The sequence below is a fragment of the Poecilia mexicana genome, unplaced genomic scaffold (genome assembly GCF_051168715.1).
Source record: "Poecilia mexicana isolate PSO_F unplaced genomic scaffold, ASM5116871v1 scaffold_11, whole genome shotgun sequence".
NCBI classification, from domain to species: domain Eukaryota; kingdom Metazoa; phylum Chordata; class Actinopteri; order Cyprinodontiformes; family Poeciliidae; genus Poecilia; species Poecilia mexicana.
This window is the reverse complement of record NW_028263380.1, coordinates 4,209,698-4,236,521: the sequence shown is the minus strand read 5'-3', so window position 1 is coordinate 4,236,521 and position 26,824 is coordinate 4,209,698. Positions and strand designations below refer to the sequence as shown.

The 26,824-nt window shown below is 38.8% G+C and overlaps 1 protein-coding gene across 1 annotated transcript in view; it reads right to left on the bottom strand.

Moving 5' to 3' along the window:
• fam135b (family with sequence similarity 135 member B) overlaps nucleotides 1-26,824 on the bottom strand; it is a 55,547-nt gene that overhangs the window by 12,003 nt on the left and 16,720 nt on the right. The window contains exons 3-13 of the mRNA XM_088010086.1: nucleotides 24,831-24,910; nucleotides 19,723-19,862; nucleotides 17,358-17,428; nucleotides 17,062-17,235; nucleotides 15,399-15,525; nucleotides 8,616-8,775; nucleotides 7,057-7,106; nucleotides 5,493-5,648; nucleotides 3,915-3,988; nucleotides 3,680-3,834; nucleotides 1,759-3,604 (exon numbers count right to left, since the gene is read on the bottom strand). Coding sequence (XP_087866212.1) covers nucleotides 1,759-3,604; nucleotides 3,680-3,834; nucleotides 3,915-3,988; nucleotides 5,493-5,648; nucleotides 7,057-7,106; nucleotides 8,616-8,775; nucleotides 15,399-15,525; nucleotides 17,062-17,235; nucleotides 17,358-17,428; nucleotides 19,723-19,862; nucleotides 24,831-24,910 — 3,033 coding nt within the window. The remainder of the gene's footprint in view (nucleotides 1-1,758; nucleotides 3,605-3,679; nucleotides 3,835-3,914; nucleotides 3,989-5,492; nucleotides 5,649-7,056; nucleotides 7,107-8,615; nucleotides 8,776-15,398; nucleotides 15,526-17,061; nucleotides 17,236-17,357; nucleotides 17,429-19,722; nucleotides 19,863-24,830; nucleotides 24,911-26,824) is intronic.

The window sequence follows — 26,824 nt, the reverse complement described above, 5'->3', positions numbered from 1 at the left end:
AAAGCCATCATGACATCCTGGAGGGACTGATTATTTCTATTCTCTAAGCAAATAAAAAAAGTGACCTTCTATCTAAATTACTTGAATTTAAGTTTGAAAAGAGGAAGGAACAAGCTCTGACATGAAACCATTGGTTACTAGAGCTGATCAAAACCAAGCCTTGTTTTCAACATCTCTATTTATTCTAACATTGGGCAGAAGAAGCTGTAGACTGTAAAAGCCCAGCTTTCAAATAATGATTGGAGACAAAATGAAGACAGGGACTCGCCAAACCTAAAAAACTGTCATAAGATGGTGTTTGGAGGAAAAGTTTCTTTTAAACTTTCTCTCAAACTGCGAGAGAGAACCGCTCTAAATGTTGCTACTGAACTGGCAGCACAATTGTATTGCCCACTTCTAAGCAAAGCAAAGCTTCTAAGCAAAATTCTCACTCTCATAAGTAAGCTCCTTGAAGTTTGGCCCTGTCATCCCGCCAGGTTACAGACTTTAGCCGTGCAGGAGTCAAAACAAATCCGATTGCGCTTCCTAAACTCCTCGCTAATCATGGAGGATTTGTCTGCGCACTCTTTGATGTGGTTTAATACACTTGGAAGGCATTCCTCCCAACCGCCATCTTCAAATTTGGCCTCACTTCCTTTTGTTGTGCTAGACTTTCCAGGTGGGCGTAACTGTCAGCTACTGTAAGAGGATGCCAGCCTCCTTCTGCTGCAGATCTTATGAATTCAGTTCTGGTCTTTGAAGTCAGACATTCTGAATTTCCTTTTGGACAACATCAAATTAGCAATACAATGAGAGAAGCAACAGCCAAAACAATACCTCGTAGAAAAACCAATTGTCAGTGCAATTATAGCTTACAAGTCTTTTGGAGTACCTCTACATTTAAATTGCACATTCAGAGTCATTTTTGTCTATTGTTCGTTGCAAAATAGCTCATGTGGTTCATCCTCGTCACTCCACAGATTGTAAATGGACATAAATATTACTTTAAAAATTGTTCATGGCTGGCTTTATAGCAAGCAAATTAATTTCCAGTCTGACACATGATGTTTCAACTAAGGCAGGTTGTAGTATTCTGACCATTAACAGTGAAAAATTCAGTATTAACTGTTCAGCTTCCATCACAAATTGCAAAACAAAAACAAAAAAAGAAAAGAAGCTGATATTGAATTGCTAAGGTTTGTAAAATCCAATTGGTTAAAATGATGTATTGCCTATAATATGAAGAAATTGAGGGTTAAAGTATGTCAGGTTTAAAGAACATCAAATAATCTGGCATTGATATGACACATTTGGACAGATGAAAGATTTGTTTCTTCGTAGATTCAAATGTAAATCTTGTGTTAAAACGAGAAAATGCTGATATACATATTTTGCTTGGAATTTTGTACTTTATAGGAACAAAGCAGATACTATATTGATCTAGTCTTTACACAGTTCAGAGAGTTATCTACAGACAACACATTTATATATAAAAAAATAGAAATAGATTTTTGTTTTTTTAAATTTGTAAACTACTTAAACAGCAATACAAGATTTATTCTGGATAAAAGATAAGAATACCTGCAAAACGCCCACCAGGTTTAAAAAGGCTTAATGTGGGTAAAGGTTTGAACATTGTATTGTTTTGCAGCTACCAAATAAAACTACTCTGACTATCATGTTGTTCTACATCTGCTCTTTTGGTAAGAAGCTTTGCCACTGTCATGAAATAAAAACAGGGAATTCAAATTTCTAACACTGTCAGAGATGAAAACTCACTTCAGCATCCGTTCATTGGTCTCCTCATCCATGGCCAAGGGGCTGAGCGAAGATGAGGAAATGATCCCGAAGGAGCCCAGAGGCTGATGGGTAATAGGCGAGGAAGCCTGCCGAGCGGATATGCCGCTGACAGAGGGGGAATCTCTAAGGACGGATGAAAATGGCAGACAAGTCGGGGCACAGGAGACAGACATGTTCACCACCTCCACCATCTTCTTATTCACAAAGGCCAGCCCGGAGTTAGGAATTTTTGAGGCCTTGGTCTGGCTTTCCAAAGGGTCTTTGTCACTCGATGTGCCGCTGAGGTTAGGAGGCAACGTTATTTCCATGGCCCTCAGCCCTGTGAGGTCAATGGGCCTGACGGCAGTCCTGTTGGTGAGATCGTTGGACTGTGAGCGTTTCAGGGGCATCTGTGGGGGATCCAGATGTCTGTCCTCGACGCCTCTCTGCTCACTCTGGTGGAAACTCTGGCAATCATCTCCGCAGCTACTGCTGCCCTGCTCTGCTGCACTTTTACACACACACGGTTTGCTTCCACATCTACAGGGAGCTACTTCCAATTCGAGGAGATGCACATCTTCCACTGAAGCGCTCTCTCCACTCATGTGTTTTTGACGGTTCTTTTCATCCCCCCAGTCACCACTTGCCGGTACGAAAAGCCTCTCTATGGAGTTTTGGGAAAGTAACCCATCAGACGTGCCACTTAAGTCCAACTTTCTTCCACAGGTCTCTGATAGATCCTGCTGAGAGTTTGAATTTTCTGAGCCCACGCTCCTACCAATGTGGTCAGTATTTAGGCTTAGCTGAGACAACTCAGATTGTTCTGAATCCATGTTCAAAATGCACAAATCCTGCTGACACACTGAGCTTGTCCTGTCTTTTTCCAAGCTGATTAAAATGTGATCTTCCTCCGCATCTTCCGGGCTGCTTATTTGCGGCGCAGAGACAGACTTAGTCAGTTTGCTGAGTTTCCTTTGTTGCTGGTCCTCCTCGTAGGGAAGGGAGCTAATCGAAGTGAGAGAGGCCTGTATGCCTCCACTTGGAAGGCTGCCGTTGCTCTCCATCCGCAGGCCTTCCAGACAGCTCCGATGGACTGGGTGGTCCAACACGATTTGTTTTGGGATCTCCCGCTCACTAGAGAAATCTAGAGACGGTCGTCCCCGAAGCGCGACTTCCACGGGCCATGCCACTGAGCTAGGTTCGCTCTCGATACCCGAGTCTGAGATTACAGACGACGAGCGCTTCATGATCTTTGAGCTTACCAAGCTTCCACGATGAGTCATTTCTCTCCTGAGGTCTCCGGGGAACGGAGGCAAAGCGGGACTCACGCTGTTGGGGGGAACATCTTCACTGTCATCATCCATGGAGTGATTTAAAGGCATAGCGACATCACTGTCCTCTTCAGGGTTTTCTTGCTCATTGGTTGTGCTAAGGTTGTTACCATCACAAGGTACAGAGAAGTTTTCTCTTCCGTTGAGAACAGGAGACTCTTTACCACTGTTGGTACAATCAGAGGAAAGAACAAGAGCTCCTTCTCCAGTAGATGGATCTGTAGGAAAGGGTTCATCATCAGTGCCATGCCTTTCTGCTGGTTCCTTCAACTTCTGATCGTCAACCATCGAATCTTCTCTATCGTGCTCAGTCTGGGTGATGCTCTGGGTATCTGTAACATCATTTTGCCTTTGATCCGCTTTGACTGGGATATGCACGGGAGTGTCCATGCAATCTTCACTATCCAAGGAATGCCGGGATAATGCTGGTGATTTGGCTTCCTGGCTGCTATGAAGAATCCGTTTGGCGGAGAATTCTTTGGTGGTTTCAAGTATTGGCATATGCGATACCGTTTCTGGGCAAACAAACAAAGTTCAGTTATGAGAGAATCAGCAGCAAGGCTGGCGTACGTCTGTAGAGCTATTGCTACCTGTCAGCAGAGACTCTGCATATCTGTCCTCAAAGATGATGGGCAGGCTGTTCCAGTCTCCATCGATGTCCAGGCACTCGACAGGCAAAGGAGGCATTTTGGTCAAGTAGTCAGAGCTCCGCACTTCTGCAGCTATCTGGCCATGTCTGTTGATTCTAATTAAGGAGGAATAATACTGTAAATTCAACACTTTTCAACTAAAACGAAGTAACTTTCTAAAAGGACAGAGACTCACAGCTCTTCCTGAAACGTCAAACAGATCTCTTTTGGGTGTTCGGTGAAGAAATATGCCTCTGAGAACCTTCTCACCTGACATTTCCAAACACATGGGAAAAAAAAAGAAGTCAGACTCCGATTTACCGTAATTAGCACAAGAGCTGGTAAAAATAGAAAGCTGAGTAAAATTCAAGCCCTGACAGCCTGTGCAGCGGAGCAAATCAACACTTTCTCTAATTAGAAATGCGTCAGCCCGAACAATAAGTGAGCATGACATGCAGATCACCGGGAACACAGTTTCTTGTGTATTTCCTTCGACAGTAATTAGAAAATAAGTGTTAATTGAAACCTTACCTCTCCCAGAGAGAAGAGGCATGACAGTGTTCTTTCTCAGGGTAATTTAATACAGAGGAAACCATGTTCATTATTTTCAGTTAAATGAGACAAAACACTGCAGCAAAATCAAGTCCTGAGAGCTGCTCTTCAGTGAAGAGCATACTGCGTTCATATTATGCAGGCCAGCTATCGGATAGAAATGACTCTGGAAACCAAATTAGCCTGCTCACATGAGCTTATGCTCCTGGGCACCAGCTGGTTTTCCACTTCCACAGAAAGAGCAGTAGTTGAACATTAACTACTGCAACCAAGAGCTTTCTGTTACATCAGGCTTTCAAGAACAACTCCTGCTTTTTATTTTACATTACATCTCACTATATTATTGTAGCATGGAGTTGTTTCTGTGACCGAGGAATGTCTTGGTTTTGGTCAAGAATTCAAACCTGTTTCATTTTCCGTTAAACTGATCCTTAAGTCCCGTTAAATGAGAACTAACCTGGGAGTTTAATTTCACTGTGGAGTAGCACTCTCCCTGCCCCACCTGTTGCTGTACATTGCCATCATTTCCCATAACTACACCCTCATCACACTGCTGGATATGTAGCTTTCATTTACGCCTTGCATTGATGAATCTGTCAATTATTCTGATTAATCGGAATTTTAAAAATGCCACATTCTACATATTTTTTATTTAACCACTTAAGCATTTTTATACAATATTAGAAATACATTCAAAAATACTATGAAAAAAATAATTCAATTCCTTTTTTAAATTAGAAAATAAAAATTGTAATGCCTAAAATATCAATCCTTTAGTGAATTTGAACTGGATGAAGCTAAAATGATGCCACTTGCAGAGTTTTAGTCAAAACATGTTTACTGACAACAAGCAAAATGTATATATTTTTGTACAGATTTAGCTTATTTGCAGCTTTGAACATGTTGGGGGGGTGGGAGGGGTTCCAGAAAATTGCCTATTTTTGAGTCAGTATAATAAAGACTCCAGTTAACAATGATTGATTACTAAATTAGTTGACGACCATATCAATAATGGATTAATCACGACTAGTACGATTAATCGTTTCAGCCCTAATATTGCAACACATTTCACACAGTAGCATACAGAATTTGGCATCCAGATTACTCAGGCTGGATTGTTTTATTCTTTGCCAAATGGGAACTGCATCTGACACTCCATGTATACCAAACAAATTCAATAAATGAGAATATTATTGACTATTTCTCTTTGCTTGAGACTCACCCTAAGTGTGTGATGTTCCTGGGTCAGATAGGACAGGATGTAGGGGTTGAGCACAGCTGTCTCCAGGAAACGGCTCCACAGCGCAGCCAGCTGGGAGCAGAGCTGGCTCACGTCCCTGCTGATCTGCTCAGCTACCTTCTCATGGCCTTCCTGCAGCTGAGAAACGCACATTCAGCTAATGAGGAACGGAATGAGCAGGGAGTTCACAAGCAGCACAGCTTGAACCACTCCATTTCAAGAGCTCACACCTACCACCGCTGTACTTCCTTCAATAAAACTTGCTAAAGACATTGTGTTGTTTCAGAAGTATGTAGTTGGGTCAAAGAGATCATGATGTAAATTATAGCACTTTATGTTCTTCAGAGCATGAAGTGGATTCAAGGAACGTCTTTAAAGTCAAAGTTTTGTGGCTTTAAGTGTGTATATGGTGCACTATATTACTGTAAAAATATTTCAAGTCTAGATACAAGCTTAAAAATGTGCAAAATTTCCCCTCAGGTTGCATGTTTTCAATATTTCCCATTAGCCACTTGAATATCAGGATGACGTCCATCTTTCACAAGATGGCCACTGTTTACAAGTCCTTTAAACCGATTATTTTCATAAAATGTTACCCATTTTCAAGACTTGAATGAACACATATGTTTTGTTTTCATATGTCACATATGTTTTCGACTTTGGACTTCCCCTTTGTACAACAAAGAAATAGTAGCAAAATCAGAGACTGAGGCCTTTGCTGTTTGCGGGTCTCAAACCAACTGGAGGGAAATGATGATGTTACACAGACTGAGCGACGGTCGTCATTGATTATCATTATCATCCACAAATTTTTCACATGTTTAGCGGGTTAGCGTTTGCACCTGCTAATTTTTTTTTTAAGGTGTTAAACGGTTTAGAGTTAGTTTCTGCTCATTTTTGATTATGTGCTTAGAGGTTTAGCGCTAGCGAGGCTAAGACTAGAGGTTAATGAACCTACGTTTTGGTTAGCTGTCCATCTGGCAATAAATACATTCCGCAATATATTTATTAGAGAATAAATATATTGAAGAAAATTTTAAAATGGCCATGGTGGCCATTTTAAAAAATATCTGCCCGAAAAAGGATACAACGATCAAGAAAATTTGTATGATTTCTATGGTTCAAATATGTAAGCTATGATTTGACAGTAAACACAATCTAATTGGCGATTTTAGAGTAAAAATGCATTTTTCATGACAGCAAATTTTTGCTATCAAAAGTATTCATTTGTGATACATACTGGCAGTTTCAGTTCAGAACTTTTTTATTATTATTATTTTTCAGTGGCTGACTTTTGTTGTTGTTGTTTAAAAAAACAAAACAAAAATAAAAACAACAAAAAAAACCACCTGTGCCCAGCTAGGTTATTGATTTGCGTGTGAAAGATTTTGCTGAAATATTCAATCATCTGCCACACTATTATACCACAATCTAAATGAAAACCAGAGGGTTGATGCTATTCATAATAAGATGACTTACACTTGCAAATACTGACAAAATTAAATAAGTCTCAAAATGTAAATTTTTTTTTTCTCCACAAACTTACCTGTAACTCTATGGAGAGCTGGTTTAGAATTTCCTCTACAGGCAGCAACTCTGTGGAGGAGAAGATATTTGCACAGCTTAGTGCAAAGATCATTTGTCTGTGTACCCAGAAGTCAGACAGATTTACTTGACATTTCTCCATAGAAAGGGATTAAGCTACTTTAACATAAGCCAATATAAGATATTTGACTTATATTAAACAGTCACTTTTGTTATAGCGGCTGTTTCAACATCTTAATGTCTGGTTTGTAGTTTAATAAAGTTCATTATTGTGTCATTTGAACACAGTTCCTGTATTTTCTCCTAAAGCTTCAGACTGACGATGTTCCTGAACTATCCGAAGTGTTGAAGCAGCTGGTGAACTCTAACCACCGTCCAAAACCGATGACCCACATTAAGTGTTCGCAAATCATATGGTATCATACAATCAAAGCATTTTTCTGATTTTAATTCCAGAGCAATACCACAAAAATGTAACGCAAGGTCAGAAAACCAAAATACTGCAAAATACAGAAAACGTATTCAACATTTATTTCCACTTTTGTTTCATTAAAGACACCACAAACTCAGGATCTTTGCTCTTCATTTATTATTATGCAACAATTTCTGAAATACACTGCAAAACAAGGTTTTGAGACCAGAACAATCAACCAATGATTGGATTAAAAAGGTTCAATAAACATGTTTCTACCCAGAACATGAGGAGTTCTGGGTAGAAACTGAAGAAAAATAAGATTTTTTTATCTTAAACACTATATATATATATATATATATATATATATATATATATATATATATATATATATATATATATATATATATATATATATATATATATATATATATATATATACATATATATATATTTGGTAAATTTGAATATAACTAAAAACAAATAATTTACTGTGACAACACAATAAATATGTTAAACATTTACTTTAAAGGGGCAGTATTGTGTAAAATTGACTTTTTTGAGCTTTGCATCATGTTTTAATATTATTACCTCATCAAAAACAAACATGGAGTGTTGCTTTGATTCTTTCATGCATGTTTGAGGAATCTACTCTAGGGAGATCCCATGGCAACCACTCAGCTGTGCAAAACTGGAAACCTAGCTGGAAACCTAGTACTGCCTTAGAGGCAGTACTAGGTTCACAGAGCAGCCCTCCCCCTCTCAGCTCCTTCAGACTAGCCAGGGGTAATTAGCAACACCTGATTGAACTGAGCATCTGCTGAGCTCATGACAAGAGCTACTGCTCAGTGCAACACTGGTAAAATGTAAACTGGTTAATAGAGGAGCCATGTTGTGATGATTTCCTGAATGCAGCATTTCAGAAGTTTCTTAAAGGGACAGAGGCCCAACTTCAGGGCGTTATCTTTGGAAGTAAAACTTCTTTTCAGTTATATTTGGCATATGTAGCATTTTTATAGCAACTGCAGGTAACATAGTTACTTGATTGTGCTATTAAATAGCACCACGTGCCTGGAAAACACATAATACTGCCCTTTTAAAAGAAAGCAACAAACCTGGCTAAGTTCTGATTATAGTCAAAGCATCACCTGACTCCAGTGGAACCAGCTGCAGCTGCGGGATCTCCTGCCTCAGCGAGATGCAGTAGGCGTGCAGCCCTCTGTGCGCGGCCAGCAGGAGGCGACAGAGCCTGCGGTGCCACGTATGAGCTCTCTGCAGGCAGTTTTCACTGGGCACATAAAAGCTTCCCTGCGGATACGAAGCACAGCACAGAAAATGTGAGCCGCTGCGCATTCAGCATTCAGCTTAACGACGGACACGTTCACAGCTTTACAAGCTCCACTGCAGCGACCTGCTGCCAGCAGTTACAACCATCCTGTTTTCAGCACCAAACACAGTCACATTCATTGTTTGAAGCACAAATGGAAACAAATGGACCTTAAACACACGGTGTGTGGTAAAAGCAGATCGATACGTTTCAGTGGCACGTCTCCTCAGAGAGTTCCCTTTATTGCTTTTAAAAGGTTGCCGGCATTACAAGTCACCACTTGTTTAAAGGAAGAGGAATAATAGTAGAGCGTACAGCTGGTAAAAAGAAAAAAGATTATATTTTTAAAATAATATTAGATAAAACTGAGAAATTTGTTTATAACAAGTAGAGAAATCCAAAGATTTCTCCAAGATTTTCTCTTTGAGCTGCAGTGTAGATTTTATTCCACCAGATGGCGTTCTAACAGAGAATAAAACTGCTTTGTGCCTCACCAGAGGAATTTACTGCATACATTGACTGTCAATGAGTTTTGATACATCAGAGCCTGAAGGGCAAAATTGCCTTATTATTTTTTACATTTTACTTGCAGCCCCACTAGCTTTCATACTTTATTTTACAAACACAAAATTTAATGTTTGTCACTGAGATTTAATGTGACTGACCCTTCAGCAGCTCCTTTTCCTCCCAGCATCTCAATAAGTACACCATAGCAGCAAAGGTTTTTTTTTTTTTTTTACATATTTACACCTAAAAATAACAGCATGCGTCTGTATTCTGTCCCTTTAACTCTGTAATTCTTAAATAATTTCAACTGAAACCAAGGTCAGTGATCACCTAACGGGTAACTAGAGTCAACCTGCATATAATGTAAACTCAGAGTAACTTCCACCAGGTCAGTGAAGGCCTCAGAGATAGAGATAGAGGTGACAAGTAACAAAGTGAAAGTACTTCAGTAGATATTCAGGTATCTATACTTTACTTAGGTATTTATTTTTCTGACAATTTTTTATTTATTCCCCTTATATTTCAAGAGAAATGTTTGCACTTACTAGGGCTGTATAAATAAATCGATTTGGCAATATATATCGATATTTTCCGCCCTCGGAAAGTATCGATTTTTTATCCACGAGTATCGATCCGTTAAACCATAGGGGTCTGTAGCCTTAAAGCTCTTTTTAAGTCTAGTTTGTTATGGCGTAGCAGGAAGACTCCGCCTCCCTCAGTCTCACTTTCAACTTGAGCTTAAAGTGCACATTATAAACTACACACCAGTTTTTAAATTGTGTTAATAGGCCAAGAATAACCGGAGTTATGCTAAAATTAGTAAACCATATTTTTCCGAATGTCAGAGAAATGTCAAAAGCGCCGCCATTCCCCGGCTTTTCTGATTATGTGAGAGGGAACGAGCTTCCAAACGTACAAAACGAAACATTAGATTCCTGTGTTTTTGGAAATGTAAAATCTTCAATAAATAACGATGGGCTGTATTTTGTTGCTGAGAAACGAAGTAAAGTTGCGCAAGTAACCGTGAAAGAGAAGCGGAACAGAGAAGCGGGCGCGAAGCGGCAGCGGCGCTGTGTTTTGAGCAGGAAGACGAAGATGAAAAAATCCCAGCCGGAATCCGCGGCGCAGTGAGGATTTCCATGATAACAATGGCTGATTGATCATTCTTATTAGCAACAGACAAAGAGTATCAGAGACTGAGAGTACTATGAGATGCTGGCAGTCTGAGAGGCAGCTACTCAGAGATCCAAGCAGGGGAATAGCGGCGATGCAGGGAGTTGATCACTACAGGGTGAGGCGGAGCCACAACTTTATCAGTTGGAAGAAAGCAGCTTACAGCCACGGCTAACTCCGGGAGCCAAGGTACAAAAGCCTTTTTCCCCATAGTCCAAAAGACTGCATTTGTGGCTGCATTTTTACACCAAAATGCAGCCACAGTGTCCAAAAGAAAAAACATAAGTGCAATCATTAGCATATTGAGAGTCTACAGAGGCTGATAATCTCCCCACTCTGCTCCTGGATTACCGATTAAACTTTTGAGTTTTATGTCAAATCCACATGAATTAAATGACAGAAACTAATTCTCTCACTGCATCTTTGATTCATTTTGTCCAGCTGCAGACTGTTAGACTGTCCAATCAGAGTCAGGTATTGTGTAGTTGGTGCTTTTAATCAGTTTTCAGTTAACTAAATTCAAGTCTATGGAACACAAAATGTCACTAAAATCACTCTGTCCTTCTAAAATCTTTCAGAAAATCGTAAAAATGCACTGAATTGTAGCGAATTGTATCGCTCAACAAATATCATGATGCATATCGTATCATGACCAGAATATCATATATTGTATCGTATCGTGAAATTATTGTATTGCTACACCCCTAGCACTTACTACTCCTTATAATCTCAGAAGTGCCTCGTAATTTCCATGATGAAAACAATATAACGTAAAAGTTGAAGCAAAAGAGGAAAAACATACCAGCACGGACAGAAAGCATTTTGCATCATTGAAAGTGAAAGTTATTTACTTTTTATTTTGTACTTACATGCATTTAAAACCCCGTATTTTGTTTTACCTTTACTTTAAAAAATTTAGTATATTCTGTACTTCTACCAGAACTTTATACAAGTACAGTATCTGTACTTTTGCTTAAGTAGAGAATGTGAATACTTTTGACCCCTTTGGTGAGACAAGATTGGTGAACAAACATCATCCACTCTCTTCCTGAAGCCCAAGGAACAGAGTGGGCAGGAGTTTTAGCAGAGTTAGGTTATAAAACAACCCAAACTTTAAACACAGCTACATTCATCATCAGAAAAGGGAAAGTGTATTGAACAGTTGTAAAACCTACTGAGGTATGACTGTCCACTGAATCTGACTGGTCAAGTAAGGAGAGCAATAATCAGAGAAGCAGCCAAGAGGCCAGTGGATGCAGAATCCATATTCTGCATCCATAAATCATGTGGACGCATCAGCTCGATGACCTCGCTGTGTACTATCAGGATTTCTTGAATCGTTATTAAAGGTGACCTTCACAGCATAGCAGTAGGTAATTTGGGGTAATGTAGAACTGATGCAGAGACCAAAGCTTGGAGAAGATATTAAAGTGTTTGTGTTGAATTCTACAAATCTGATCTTTATGGGAGAGTGGGCAGAAGAAGGTCATTGCTCAAGCAAAGCCATAAGGAGTCTTGTTTGCTCTTCGCCATAAACCATGTAGGAGACACAACAAAAATGTGTGAGATGAGATAAAAGCTGAACTTCTGGGCCTACATGCAAAACATTTTGCGTGGTCGAAACCTAACAATGACCGGATCATCTAAAAATTCAAATATGGTTTTATTTATGTGGAACATTTCAGCAACAAGGCAGTTCAAAGTGCTTTACATGACAAAAAGATAACAATAAACAAACACCACTTCTCTTTATTTTGACACTATAGTGTCAAAATAAAGAGAAGTAAACAAAAAGTTGTAATCCAGACTAGTATTTGTTTCAGTTATCAACTCTAAACAAAGTGTTTTTAGCCTCGATTTAAAGGAGTTTAGTGTTTCAGCGATTTTGTAGTTTTCTGGAGGTTAGTTCCTGATTAGCAGAGAACAAAAATTAAATGCTGCTTTCCCAAGTTTGGTTCTGATTCTGAGGATGCAGAAAAGACTAGAAGATTTGAGTGGTCTGGAAATTTGACAAAGCATCATCCATTATCTTCCATTTCATGTAGGATCGGGTAGCAGCCTAAACAAAGAAACCCAGGCTCCGGAAACATAGTTTCTCCGATTGAAGACTCAGTGTGTCCTGGGTTTGGACATTTGGGTGTCCTCCAGGTGGGACATGTCCAGAACACCTCACCAGGGAGGGTTATTCTTCCACTTATGAGCCACTTCATGGCAAAAACACAAACTCTTCACAAGAACTTTTGGTCTAGTTTCCAGTGCAAATATCTTGGTACACTTGAAATAAGACAAACAAATTTACTACAACAACCTTTTTAGAAAGATGTGGTAGTTTGTTTAAAGCCAATAATTCATTAATATTGATGAAAAAGTACTAGTTCCCCACTGGCAGAGCATTTGACTTATAACAAAACATTTTCCTTATTTTATAAGAGAAATAATCTGCCAATGGAATAAGTATTGTTTCATCAATGTTAAGGAGTTATTGGTTTAAAACAAGCTCCTAAATCTTGCTGACACGTTACTTGTAAGTTAATTTTGTCTTATTTCAAATTTACTAAGATATATGACTGGAAACTAGACCAAATATACTTCAGATTTAATGTTTTTGCAGTGAATTTGTGTTGATATATCACATAAAATCTCAATAAAATGTTTCTGGTTGTAATAAAGTGTAAGAAAGCTCAGTGAATTTCAATAGACAGTCTCAGGATCTCCTAATGGATCAACACAACGGCCACTATAATGCAAAGCCAGGAGATCGGTGTCTTCCATTTGTGGAGTTCTTCCCAAGGCCGTAATGTTTTAACAGCGCCGCTGCGGCTCGGCTCTGGGACTGACGGAGGATGTACTGTAATTTGCCCCGAGCGAGTCAACTCACCGGCCCTGTCATCATACATGTGTGTGCTCTGTAATTCCAGCTGCGCATTACACCCGAACCAGGAAGGAACATCTGTATGTTTACTTTAATATTTCTTTGTAGCTTTCTAGATGCCTGCTAGAATCAGCTCCAGAATGAGAAATAAAGAAAAAAAGCTTATTTTTTTTTTCAGATGAACTAGTCATTATACTACCAGCTTAAGATGCACCACGTCCCTTGATATTTCTGTTTTGTTTTATTCTTCTTAGTTTACTTTAATAATATAAATGATTATTTCAGATACAGAAATCTGCTGTTACCAAACCCATTTGATACTTTGGTTCATGTTTTTAGCATTGTCGGTAAAAAAAAAGCTGTTGAAATTCTGATGACATTATGGTTTCATTTTATTCAGCCAAAGAAATCTGAAACACATGACGGTTTCCTTCTGAAGGAGCAGGGAATAATTACAGGACAGAGCCCGTGTTAAGAGGGAAAGTGATAAAAATCGTAGCTGCAGGTTAAAGAGTTCAAAAATAAATAAAGGATGAAGGAGGAGTTGAAGTTCTGAACACATTTCACCTGCAGGTATGTGGTACGTGGCGCTTGTGAGCATAACTCGCTGCTTTGATCAAACCAAACCCCCCAGTGTGGCTTAACCAGAGCTTATTAAAGCGCCCAGCTGGAGGTGGGGTGGGGGGTTAATAGGGTGAGGCGGGGGGCTAGCTCTGGAGCTCATTAGGATTTACAGTGGAGGCTGTGAAAAAATGCTACCTGTAGCTTTACAACTGTACTTTGGAATAATTAGAGAACATGCAACATACTGAGAAAACTACAATATGACTTCATATCTGTGCTTGTTGCATGTTCTCGTTTCTAAATTCTGCTAACAAGAGCAGAACAGATAGATGAGCGTTACCATAGAAACCAGAAAGTGTTTGATAATCTCTAATTATTGATCAAACTTGACGTATGCCTTTATGCAATGAAAATCAACAACCAAACAAAAAAATGGAACAAGTTTCTGTTTACACAACTATTTGTCACCTGTGACCAAGAGACGTTTTCAATTCATTAAATTGCAGCAATCTCTGCCCAGGAAAGTCCAGAAGAGGCCATACAAAGATCCCGTCCTAAAATACTCAAGTGACAAAAAGCATATGTGACTTTATATTAATTTAACAATAACAAAGTAACTGTAACCCTACACATTTAAAATCGTGTTGTGCTTTCTTGCAAAAGACTGTGAAAAAAAATTCTAATTCTTCTGTTTTTTTCAAAAGTCTCCAAATTCCATCGCACTAAAGTGGATGAAATGTACCAGTTACATTTTCTAATGAAAATCTAACTGATAATGCCTCTTGACAATAGATGACAAGTGTAGTAGAATAAGGTGTTCTTTTGTCATTACTTTTGCCTTGGTAGTCTTTAATGCCTTCGACGTTTTGGCAAATATTGCGTGCCAATGAATGAAACACTGTTACACATCTGGAGAACAACGCTGCTCCTGCCATGTGGCTCGACAACACAATGTATGACCAAACCTGTTATACCTAAGACTGTTTTATCACCATGGTGTGTGGTCTGTCCAGTTACCAATCAGGAAGTAGGTAACTGGACTGCATAATAGATACAGCAAGTGTATAAAAATTAAAAATATTCACAGCAGACATGCCACAGAAGCCTGTCACACTACTGCATCCTCCCTGTTGATGGCTACTATCAGTTTCAGATGGCCATCCTGAAGCCTGCATGCTGAGACATGTGGGTTACTCTGACATCATGAACAGACACTTTGCTGCACAGTGGAATCACTGAGTCAAACTTCAGAGCCCAAGCAATAGCAGATTCAGAGGAGAAAACCGGACCATAATATGTAATCTAAATCAGGATGATGCACTCAAGTCAGACACCAAGTTCCAGAACTGTCACATTTATGTCATTGTTAGACGTTTTGTTTAATTCCTTTAAAAGAGACAGGCAGTGGAATACTAGCAGACTGGGGACGACATGTTGTGTTGAGTGAGACAAAATTAGCTTTGACTTTTCTGCGAAAGGTTAACATACCTCAGAGATGACAGGCTTGCAGTAGCCAGCTCCAAACACCAGGTTCTCCACAGACACAGCAGACGGGTCGCTCACGCTCTCAGGTGAGCCTTTCCCCAGCCAGGAGCCCTTCCCCGTGCGCGCAAAGCTGGAGAGGGACGTAGAGGACACATGAATGGACCGGCAGTGAATGTGTGTGTGTGTGTGTGTGTGTGCGTGTGTGTGTGTGTGGGTGTGTGTGTGTGTGTGTGTGTGTGTGTGTGTGTGCGTGCGTGCGTGTGTGCGTGCTTTTGTGTGTGTGTGTTTTGGAAGAAGTAAAAAAAGCTGCAAACATAATGATATTGTTTCTGATTAGATGAACTTCAAATTCAGTCCCCTGCCATAATAACATCTGCATTTTAAGCATTTTACTTCTAAAATTGTCCTGTGCCATCATGTCTGATTACATTATCAATTCATCTATTGTTTGGCACAAGAAATCTGAATTTTAACTCCTTTAAACCCCAAAATGTCATTTCTGTTAAGAACTTATTAGTTTTTTATAACCATCATATAGGAGTCCTGTTTGGATTCTCAAACCCAATTTATTTGGTGTTTTTACAGAAAGTCCAAAGAAACATGGCATAATTCTACAGATTACAAGGTTGGCTGCCCATTACTAACTGACTGTTTGTGTCCAAAAGGAGACAGATATTGTGACCACCTGACATCACACTGCTGAATGGTACTTATCTCACTGCTCATGTCTAGCTTTCTGTCTAGCAGCTATATCTTCAAAAACAGATACAGTAGATGACAGGAGACTTCATCACATCAAATATACGCAGTGATCAAAATAACTGAAGCACTCAACCAAACGTGATCTGAATGTATTTGAGTGATGAGGAGTAAACAAGCAGTGGAACTGGCAGTACGGATGAACTGGTCTGACGATCCTTTGAGTAAAGGGTGTGAGCAATAATTTGGTGAGGAATGGACTGAGACAGTTGTTGCTGGTTGGTGCACACTTGGTTAAAGCTAAGCTTAAATGAGGTCACTGAAATATTAAACTTGTGAAACATGGGGGTGGCTGGCCAAGCAATACCTTAAAACCTATAAGAACTCCTACAATCACTGCTAGAGGTGACTTCCAGAGAGCAGTGGTAGGTTTATTAATGATGTTCTTTTGTATTAATTTAGAACTATGATTTGTGGTTGAACCTGGAACACCTGCTTCCTGTGTGGCACATTGTTCCAAAAGCAGCCATCCCTTCCTTGGAGTTAATGACACCATACACTGCAGTCTGGGAAGAACCACTCAGACAAAGACTGACAATACAATCATCTACTATTGGTGTGGTCTCTCCTGTCTTCCTGGTTTCCTGACATTCCAATTGGTTCCAATGTTAAACCAACCAACATGGGCAATTGTGCAAACCCAAAATGCTGCTCCCTTCAGACTCCATCAGGCAATGCAGGCTAACGCATTTTTATGAGGGAACCCCAACGCCCAATCACCTTCACTTCCTGCTTAGACTAACTGTTGGATGGTTGGTCACATCCTCTAGAGATGACTCCACTGAAATAACACTTCTGTGGTTATGAAATCACTTACATACCCACTGTCGGCTCAAATTGTGAGAGAACATTTTTTTGTTTTGTTGTACTTTTTGTAAAATATTTGCATTTCATAATTAAACTCTACCTGATTAGTGGTTGGTGTAAGGCAACCAGTGAGGCGTGCACGGAGACAGAAATGACAGACAAGTGGAAGTAGTCAAACATGACGGGGACGTGATGGTGAAGGCCTCGCCGCGGATGGAAGTGGAGCCTCAGGGTCCGACTGCTGATCAACGGGACCGTCACTATCTCTGCCAACCTGGAGAGATTATAGATGGTAGATGGAGTAGAAGGGAACAAAAAATGTCGGTATTTAATGCTTTTCTTAGCCCGCTATCACAAAAAACCACAGGTTTTAACCAAGTAAACAGAAAAACCTACTGTTGCTCATTGTCAGTGAAGTGAAGATCCAACTTCAACTGGAAGTCCACCTCACTCAAGGCTTCCTCCAACTGCAAAACCCACAAAATGATATTCATGCATGATGTCACTGAATCATGAGAAATGATGAATAAATTATTTGTACAATAAATGCACCTTTTTTACTTAACACAAAGAAACGTGCCTTTCTGGTTGGCCAAACTTGCTTTGTCACATCAGTGATTTTTAGGTTGAGAACGTTCAGTACAGGTGAGGGCATTTATTGTTTCGTTTATTATTTATTGTGATGAATTTCTTACAGATGCTGATGTTTTCAAGCTTTTTTTTCTTCAAAAAATAATGATTTTCTGCCAGTTTATAAAAACACATTTAAGATTAGAATATTACATTAGACCAATAAAAAATATTATTAATGCAGAAATGTGGGTTTAATGAAATATAAGTTTATAATACGTGCCTAAAGGTTAATATTTTCAAAACATATTAATTTCAATTGGAATGCCTATTCTAATTCATTAAATTTGACTGTATTTAGAGGCATTGAGAGTAAATATACTCCTTCACAATTACATTGTGTTGGCGTAACATGTAAAATGTTAAATAAAAAATTGTTTTTACAGTGAACAAACAAAAGCCTGTATTAACTATGGAAGATGCACTACTTTAAAAAAAAGGTTTTCCTGTTTTGTATCTCTGCACAGTAAAAGTACAAATGTTTTCAGTTGTGCCTAACACCGATGTTTAGATTGATCAAGCTTACGTTCGTGTGTCCGCGGGGGAAATGAAGGGCTATTTGTGTCTGTGCTCTCTGTGGCTGTGAGCAGCAGATAACCTCCGGGAGGTTAATGAGTGGGAAGCTCCCTTACACGTCTCTGAACCTCCACTTAGACTTCCAAATCTCCTAAAATTAGAAGAATTTCAAGAGAACCAGGGAAGCTGTATCAATCATGGAAGGAAAGGGTTAATGCGCCAGCAGCAGGGGATCTAACGGATGATTAGGTCTAAGTAGCACCTAGCTGCCCTGGCTGTCACAGAAGATGGCTACCTTCTCTCAAAAGCGGGCCGGGTTCGATCCTCCAGGATGAACTCATGGTGAAAACGGAACGGACAGCACATCAATATCTGTCCGCCAGGTTTACACAGTTGGTCATTTGAGCCGTAACGGCCATTCTGGGACACAGACAATTAACACGCATGTCAGTTAAAGCGTATCAATTCCTGGCGGCAGATCGCTGAACCCGCTGATCCTGCGTCTCTTAGTAATAATAAAGGGCAGCGCTCAGTTAGACAGCAGATTAGCTTCTGTAGCCTGTAGCTTTGCTGTGGTTTTCCCCGGTATTGACTTCCTCCCTCTAATTTCATCATCATAATAATTAAAGTCAAAATATTTTGAAGGATTTTATGTTTGACAATTAATCACTATGCTAGCTGGTTCAGCTCCAACCTTAAGTGTGTCATGATAATCACATTAAATAATACTGCACATCACTTTTTAAAAAGATAACCCACAAATCAGTTTGCTGATCTTATTCCAGTACAAGAACCTTCATTTCTATTTACACAAGAAGCTATTTATCTTTAGTGATGCTTTCATTGCCACATCAAAAAACTATAATTGAAATATCTTTAGTCTATGTAAAGCTACAACTTCAAAAAAAAAGAAAGCTTTAACTTGTCAAATTCAGCCAAGTTCATTTCTTAAGTTGTCAAGATAAACAAATGTAAATAAAATAAGTTGGATAAAGTTCATTCAGTTACTTGTGAATAAGTAATTAAATTTTTTAAAGGCATTCTCTCTCTATAGTGCAGGCCTTTGTTTGTTACACTTGGCAGTAAAAATTGAACAAAGTTTAACATAGAACACATTTTAATATTGGACAAATATACCTAAAATACAGAAATCTGTTTTCAAAATATTAGATTTTTTTCAAGGGACAGAAGCTATTCAGACCAATTAATCGTCCCACTTAGTAAATGATTTAACTGTCGACTCAACTATTGCTGGCCACACTCATCCCCGAGTACATACTGAATCAAAAACTCACACAGGAACTGATCTGACATCATGAAGAGAGTCAGATGAGCTCAAATATGAAAACACACCAAAAACTAAAGAAATCCAGGAACAGATCTGAAACGAAGTCACTGGCAAAGGGTTCCTGAGACTCTCAGGAGTCCACTGAGAGCTGAAGTACATTTAATAATGACTTTTTAATGTTTTCTCAGGACCACAAAGGTCCGACTCAGAAAGAAAACTACCATGTAATTGTTTTAACTGTTGTATATATTCACCATTTTAAATTCTAATTTACCTGGAAAATTAAGTAGTTTCTGTACAGAAACTGCCATATCCAGTGTGACTCACCCTTTCTCCATCCAGTAGTAGGTGGACTTTGAAGATCATGCAGTCGTTGACAGCAATCTCCTCGTTTCTGTAGAGGATCTGAAATATTCGGCTGAAGACACTGCCCTCATACACCCCCGCGGAGCTGAAGCTGCACTCTCCTGGTGTAGGACACAACCAAACAGCACAACAATTAGCAGCTTACTGCTGCAGGATGATCGTTAGATCACTCAAGGGCAACTGTCTGTGTGCAAGGTTCACATTTTACATATTGGAGATGTACCAATCAGGCCTGTTACAACTAACTAGTTATAAAAAAGATGGCAGAATATTTCACTTATAATCTGCCAGTGTTTATTGAAAAGTCATTTTGTAAAAATACTGTTGAAATGATGTCTCCATTTTCCTTTTCATTTAAAGTGGAAGTATTATGTATTATGTGTTTTCAAGGCCCATGGTGCCATTTTATAGAACAATCATGTCACTATGGCATTATCAGGTGTTCTAAAAAATGCTGTATAAATCAAATAAGTCTTAAAATAAATATGACTTTGCAATTTAATGCCTTGAAATTGGCAAACCTTCTGGAACATTCTGGAAGGCAGACATTTGACACGCATGTCAATTAAAGCATATCAATTCCAGGAGGCAGATCGCTGAGCCTGGTTGAAATTGGACCTCTGTCTCTTTAAGAAACTCCTGCTCTTTCTGAAACTCCGCCTTCAGGAAGTCATCACAACATGGCTCCTCTACTAACCCTTTAACAATGTTTTTACCAGCGTTGCACTGAGCAGTAGCTCCCATAATGAGCTCAGCTGGTGCCTAGATTCACCAAGTGTTTGGTAATTGCTGCTGGCTAGTCTGAAGGAGCTGAAAGGGGGAGTGCTACTATGTGAGGCAGAAACTTGTAAACAGCAGTTCTAAGGAGGAGCTTTGTCCTCAAAGGCGGAGCTAGGTCCACCAAGTCACTTTGCCATGGAGATTCTCAAACATGCATGAAAAAAAATCAAAGCAGCACTCCAGGTATGTTTTTGATGAGGGAACAACATTATAACAAACCGTCCCTTTAAACTGATCTTATATTAAACATTTCTGGTAACAGTGTTACTGTTTGCATCTTTTCCTTCTCAACGCCAGCTGCAGAAAAAGAAAAAACCCTTGCTTCTAGCTGTGAGTCTCAGGAGGTCTCAGTAATCCCCCCCCGCTGAGCTTTTGCCCTTTTCCATTCCGTTCTTATTCTGCCCCTCTCCACAGGCCTCCTCTCCACGACGCTGTCGCTTTACCTGCAGCATAAGCAGCGCGAGTCAGGAGCATTGATGTGGAGCAGCGCTACATGTCAAAGACTCTGTGGTCGTGTCAAAGCTGAGAATTCAGCTCTGTCACCGCAATGGAGATTTTCTAAAATGTCTTCTTTTTTACAGAATCTATGACTCATTTTTTCCCCAAGTGCTTCTTCTGTGCACTTGATGAAATTCTTTTCATTAATGCACTAAATGTTAATCTCACATATTCCATTCTCTTAGGGGTGAGTGAGTCTTGATCTACATTATCTGCTGAGGAAAAAAGCTGATTTTCTCTTGCTACAAGAGAACATGGAGAACCTTAGCACAGAGACAAAGTGAAAAAATTACACCTTAATGTGTGAAAACAAATCTAAATTTACAGCACACTGCTAGACCAAACTAGACCAAAAAAATTACTTTGGAATATTTTGTGTTTTTGCAGTGTAACTCTTGGATAACCCAACAAATTGGACTCCTACAGACATGCGGTGGCAGAAAACCTCCACCAGCCAGAGGACGCTGGAACGCGTTAGGCAACACTTGACAGGCCTGATGGGGGTCACACCGTGGGCCTCCACGAGGCTAAGTGGTAGGATTACGCAAGCGGCGGCCATGTTGGGCCGACAGATGGCCTGATTCTGAAACCAACGGGTAAGCCAGGGCACCCACACACACTCGGTGGAGTCTTTGATCATCTGAAGCGCAGTGAGGGTCGACGCATCGTGTGCCAAGCGTGACAGGAAGCCGTGACATCTGTGGACGTGTTCCAGAGACAGGGATCACAATCCTACTGTCAAAATAAATGCGTAGGCTCGCTGTCGGACGCTCCATCAGCCGTCTGATAACGCCGTAGCTGCTCCACTAGTGATGCCATCAGTTTAGACGCTGTGGTGCCGACTATATATCTGCAGTCGACGTTAAAAGTTTTCACACCTGTGATAAAGTGCCAGGTTTTTGTGAATTAGAAAAACAAGACCAAAATCAAGGTGGGCTTGATTTGGTTTTATCACGATATTTTGTGGTGTTATTGTGATAACAATAAAAATGTTCATAAGGGCTTTTTATTACCTCTTTTTTTCCTGTTAGTGTGTGGATGTGACTGTATGAAACGCCAATCAAAGGCCCACAAGGACAAACACTGCTCCTGAAAAACCAATATGAAATAAGCTTCTTTAGGATGCCAGTCACATAAAGAAGTGTGATTTGTATCACCAAACTGTAAAGTGTTTCTGGATTTAACCATATTTTCAAGTTTATTTATATTCTCACTGTGAAGAAATAAGTAAAACAATCCCAACAGCAGAGCCAGTTCCGATGGGTTTGAAACAAACATATTTGGAATTTATCATGACAACGACACATCAGAAATTCTTGTTATGGTAAGAAATTGATCTTGACAAATGATAAACGATGCGATAAATAATCAGGCCTTGACCAAAATAAACATCGTCATGGCAATTTCCACCTTCAATGTGATCCATTAGCTGTTCAGCTTAATTGTAAAACCATAAAAGGAAAGAAAAACTTTCTCTTTTTGGAAGATTAAGGCAGAGTTAGGTGTTTTTTCATTGATCTGATGTAACATTCTAATTTTACATGTTGTGTTTTCATCAGTTATAAGTGGAAAATCCTCATAATTAAGAGAAATGAAGACTTGAAAACATTAATTTGTGTGTAATTAATTAATATGATGTGTTAGTGAGTTATTGAAATAAAAGGATTTAGAGTTTAAGAGTGTAAACAACTTTCCAAACACATGGGTTCAGGTTATTTTTTATTTATCTTTATTTGTCTCACATTTGCATTTGGAAAAAAAAAAAAAAATTAACAGGGATGAGTGAAGATTTTATATCCACTGTACCTTCCCTTCAATGCTCTGCATGTGTACCAAGTCCTGATCCAATCAAACCATGATTCTGGTTCTGAGTACGGCGTTGTTGTGATTTATTTATACTTGGGTTGGAAATGTTGGCACATCTTTTCCTGCACCACCATAACCACCATCAGTGGCTTCTCACTGCTCTAACAGGCGCTGAGGCCGCGCCCCATGACGCCCCGTGACGCCCCACGATGTTAAAAGCCAGTCAGCAATTCTCCACTAGAAACAATCACCTTACAGCCGTCGGTAAACTCTTCACCTACAACCACTCTTTGTTACGCCAATATAAGGAAAACTCCCAGTCCGTACCAGGAGAGGTAGCGCATCACTGATAACACAAATCAAATGACTCGGTAGTGGGAAAAAAAATCCTTCACACAAAATCCCTCTTTTTTTCTTGTTTTTCCCCAGAAACATTACGCTGGATTATTTCCGGTGTGAGTGTGGATGCTTAATCCATTTCCGTGGCTGGGGAGCTGATTGGTGCATTTAAGTTCAGAATCCAGCGTGAGAGGCGTGCGCTGCCTAATGCGTAACCTTGTGAGGGGATCTGTGGAGGAGAGGACGGCTGCAGCCTTCACTCTGACCCTGACTGTAACACACGCTGCTGTAGTGGATGTTAAAAACATGCTGACTTAAGATAAAGATAAAAAAAAAAAAAAAAAAACTTAGTCCATTTAGTCAGATCTACTTGATTTTGCGACCAGATGACAATTGATGCGTTTTTTTTATTTATTTTTTTACACCATCAATATGTCAGGATGACATTACCTGAATGTGCATCTTCCCCTCGGCTTTCTGGAGCATTGCACTGAGTGTCAGCTCATTCTCGAGCTGTCCTTAATGCTACTACTGCCACGTTTCAGTAGATCTTCAAACTAGCAGAAGGAAATGCAGCTTTCACATAAACATAAGCATGATTTCAGGTTTATTAAAATAGATTTACTGCCATAATGATTTTCGAATTTACAATCATCTACCGTTACGTCGTTCTGTATTTTACCAGTTACGATGTAATTAGTAGTTTTAAGATCTTATTTATTGTGTTGGATTTCAGAAAGGAGAAATCAATTACATATTACATATTGATACTTGTAGGAAAATCTTCTGTCTACACTGTAAATCTTAACATTGTATTTAGATGAAAAAGATGAGTGAATATAACTTGACTTTGATCAAGGTTTTGCTAACACTCAATGAAACTAAGTCCAGTGAATTTTTGGGAATATTGTGAATCACAATGTTGACTTAGAAAAAAAATAATTAAGTGGATTTAACTTGTTTTTTTTGTTTGTTTGTTTGTTTTTTTACATAGTTTTACATAAGTTGAAGGCCTTCTGAGGTAAAAACATGTTAAAAATTGCCTTTGTTAATTTGAAGAAATGTGAAAGTATGTGGAGAGTGCATTGTGTCATCAGTAGCAGCAATTAATTAAACCACATTTTATTTGTCAGAAAGTTTGTTTTAAAGGTAGACTCAAAAGCTTCATCTATGTAGTCAGTTCATCAAAAATGAGCCTATATTTCAGAGCTGACAGCTTATCAGCTTTTTTTTTCATACAAATCTGTACCAAGAGTGAGTTGTATTCTCATTTCCATAACAACCCCACTGAAAAGTCTCTTTGGAAATACAAAGATGTGTAAAATTAAAGCAGGAAGAGAGAACCTCAACTCAAAGACAGCTAGCATTACTGCCATGCAGCACAAAGCTATGTTAGCTAAATACCCAAAATGAAGCACAGAACAAGACACTAAAGAACCTTAAAAAGGTTCAAAACTACCCACAAGTGGTACAATTATCAACACCAACACTGTACAAACCAACTAAATCCTTTTTGTTGTCTCTATTAAGCAAAACTGTTACAAATATCAAACTGGGAGCTAACTCAAAGAGCAGACAGGGACATGGTAATGTGTGTGAGGGATGGTTTGTGTGTGTGAAGAGGAAAGTACAAAATGTCAGCTCACCTGCATTGTCATTTGTTGTCACGTTCAACCTGTGGGGCACTCGAGGTGAGACTTTCAGTGCTGCTCGTATCTGGTAGAAGCTGAGAAGACACAAAAACCCAACGGTTAAAAATACATAAAAACAAAACAGACATAGACACTTCCTTTTGATAACACAACACCAAGAATTGTTACAGTTTTCAGCTAATATTTTACATACAAATTTATGTAGATTTTGGTACTAAAAAAAGCTGGAAATTACCTTTGTTTTGTTTTTTTCGGCTAGCATGGCATTTAGCTATATGCTAACCCTCTGGCCCTCTGAAATGCTGGATTCAGCCATATCCCAGCTTCAAAAATGTGAAGTAGTATCAATAATATGGAGTGTGATAGACTTCCACATTTTTGATACTGGATTTAGAATATTTCAGTATCAAAAACGTGAAATTTGGTCGGAACTTGGATTTGTGCTATTAAAGTGGGACATTGTAGCATCTAAGACACAATCAAACTAAGATGTACTGGAGAAATAGTCTGATCCATGAGCTTATTTTACTTTCTTTTCTTTTCTACAGAGAGCTTCAATTAAACTTAAAAATTAAAATATTTATATATTAGACATACCATTGTGTCTGAATGTAAGAGAAAGCCTGTAATTTAATTTAATGTCTCATTTTTGTGCTAAATGTAAAAAAAAAAAGTTAATGTTTTAAATTACAGAAACCTTGATAAGTGTTTAAAAAGGCTGAATGTAACATTTTGATTTTGTTTACATGATATTATGAAAATATTAAAATTCAACTGCAGGCAACTTAGTTGAAACTCCTTAAACACTTCCACGTTTTGATAGATTACAACTCCAAACTTTTATATATTTCATTTGATTTTATGAGACATATCAGCAGGAAGTAATATAATAATTTTGAAGAGAAAGAAAGAATACTTTTTTTGTTTTACAAATAACATTTGTATACAGGCCCATGAGTCAACACTAAGTACTAGTTATATTGCAAGTACAGTCTTTTGTGTGTCTCTGCACATGTACACTGTGTGCTCAATAATTAGGGAAGTAAATACTTGAACATTCTCTGTTAGATTTTAATTTGGCCCCTGTCCATATGGTGTTAATCATTTGCAGGCTAAATACAAACATTTACAGATGACAGTGGAACAGGAGCATGTACCGGTGGTTACTTATGAACCTTCAGTTCACCAGAAACACAAACCCCAGATGGAATAGTATTATTGCTGTTCCAGCAACAAAAGACAAACAAAAACTAAATCTGACTATGGTGGATGTTTTGCCAATGTTTGATTTAGTTGCATGGAAATGCAATTTGTAAATTACTTTTGCAAAAAAGAAAAAGTTAAAAATTAAAGCCATTTTAAAACATTTTCTGTTTCTTAGACGTTCTGTCTCCAAACACAGATTATGACTCCATGCCTTGTCTATAATTAAAGTATATTTATTGATTTTTCCACAGTTCTTTATGATATGGACACTGCACACACTAATCATATGATCTTGCAATGATAATAAACCTGCAACATGTTACGTTGGCATGATTGACATCAAGCTCATGTCAATCATGCATGATTGACAGTTTGATTTGCCCTTTGACCTGGTGCATGCTAATTACTGTCCCTAATAAAAGTTAATGTCAGTGTATGTTGGATTATGTATATTTCAGTACTAAACACCAGTGTAGTCCTGCAATGTGAAAGCATTAACAGGTGACAAATTATCAGATGCATACTTTTTAAATTATTATTCTGTAGCCATAACATCGTTTTATTTGCAAAGCAGCTGATATTTAGGTCAAAGTTTGGAAGAATCCTCTGAAACTCTGTCATGGTATTCAAAACTTCTAAGGACCATGGTAGTTTTTATTTTTTTTCAAACTTTAAACCTGGAAATTTGAACTTAGCGCTTAATTACATAACAAATTCAACCAGTCTCATGTGCTTAAGACAAAACGTGTTCTTATGTTTACATCAAAACACAAAAAAGTAAA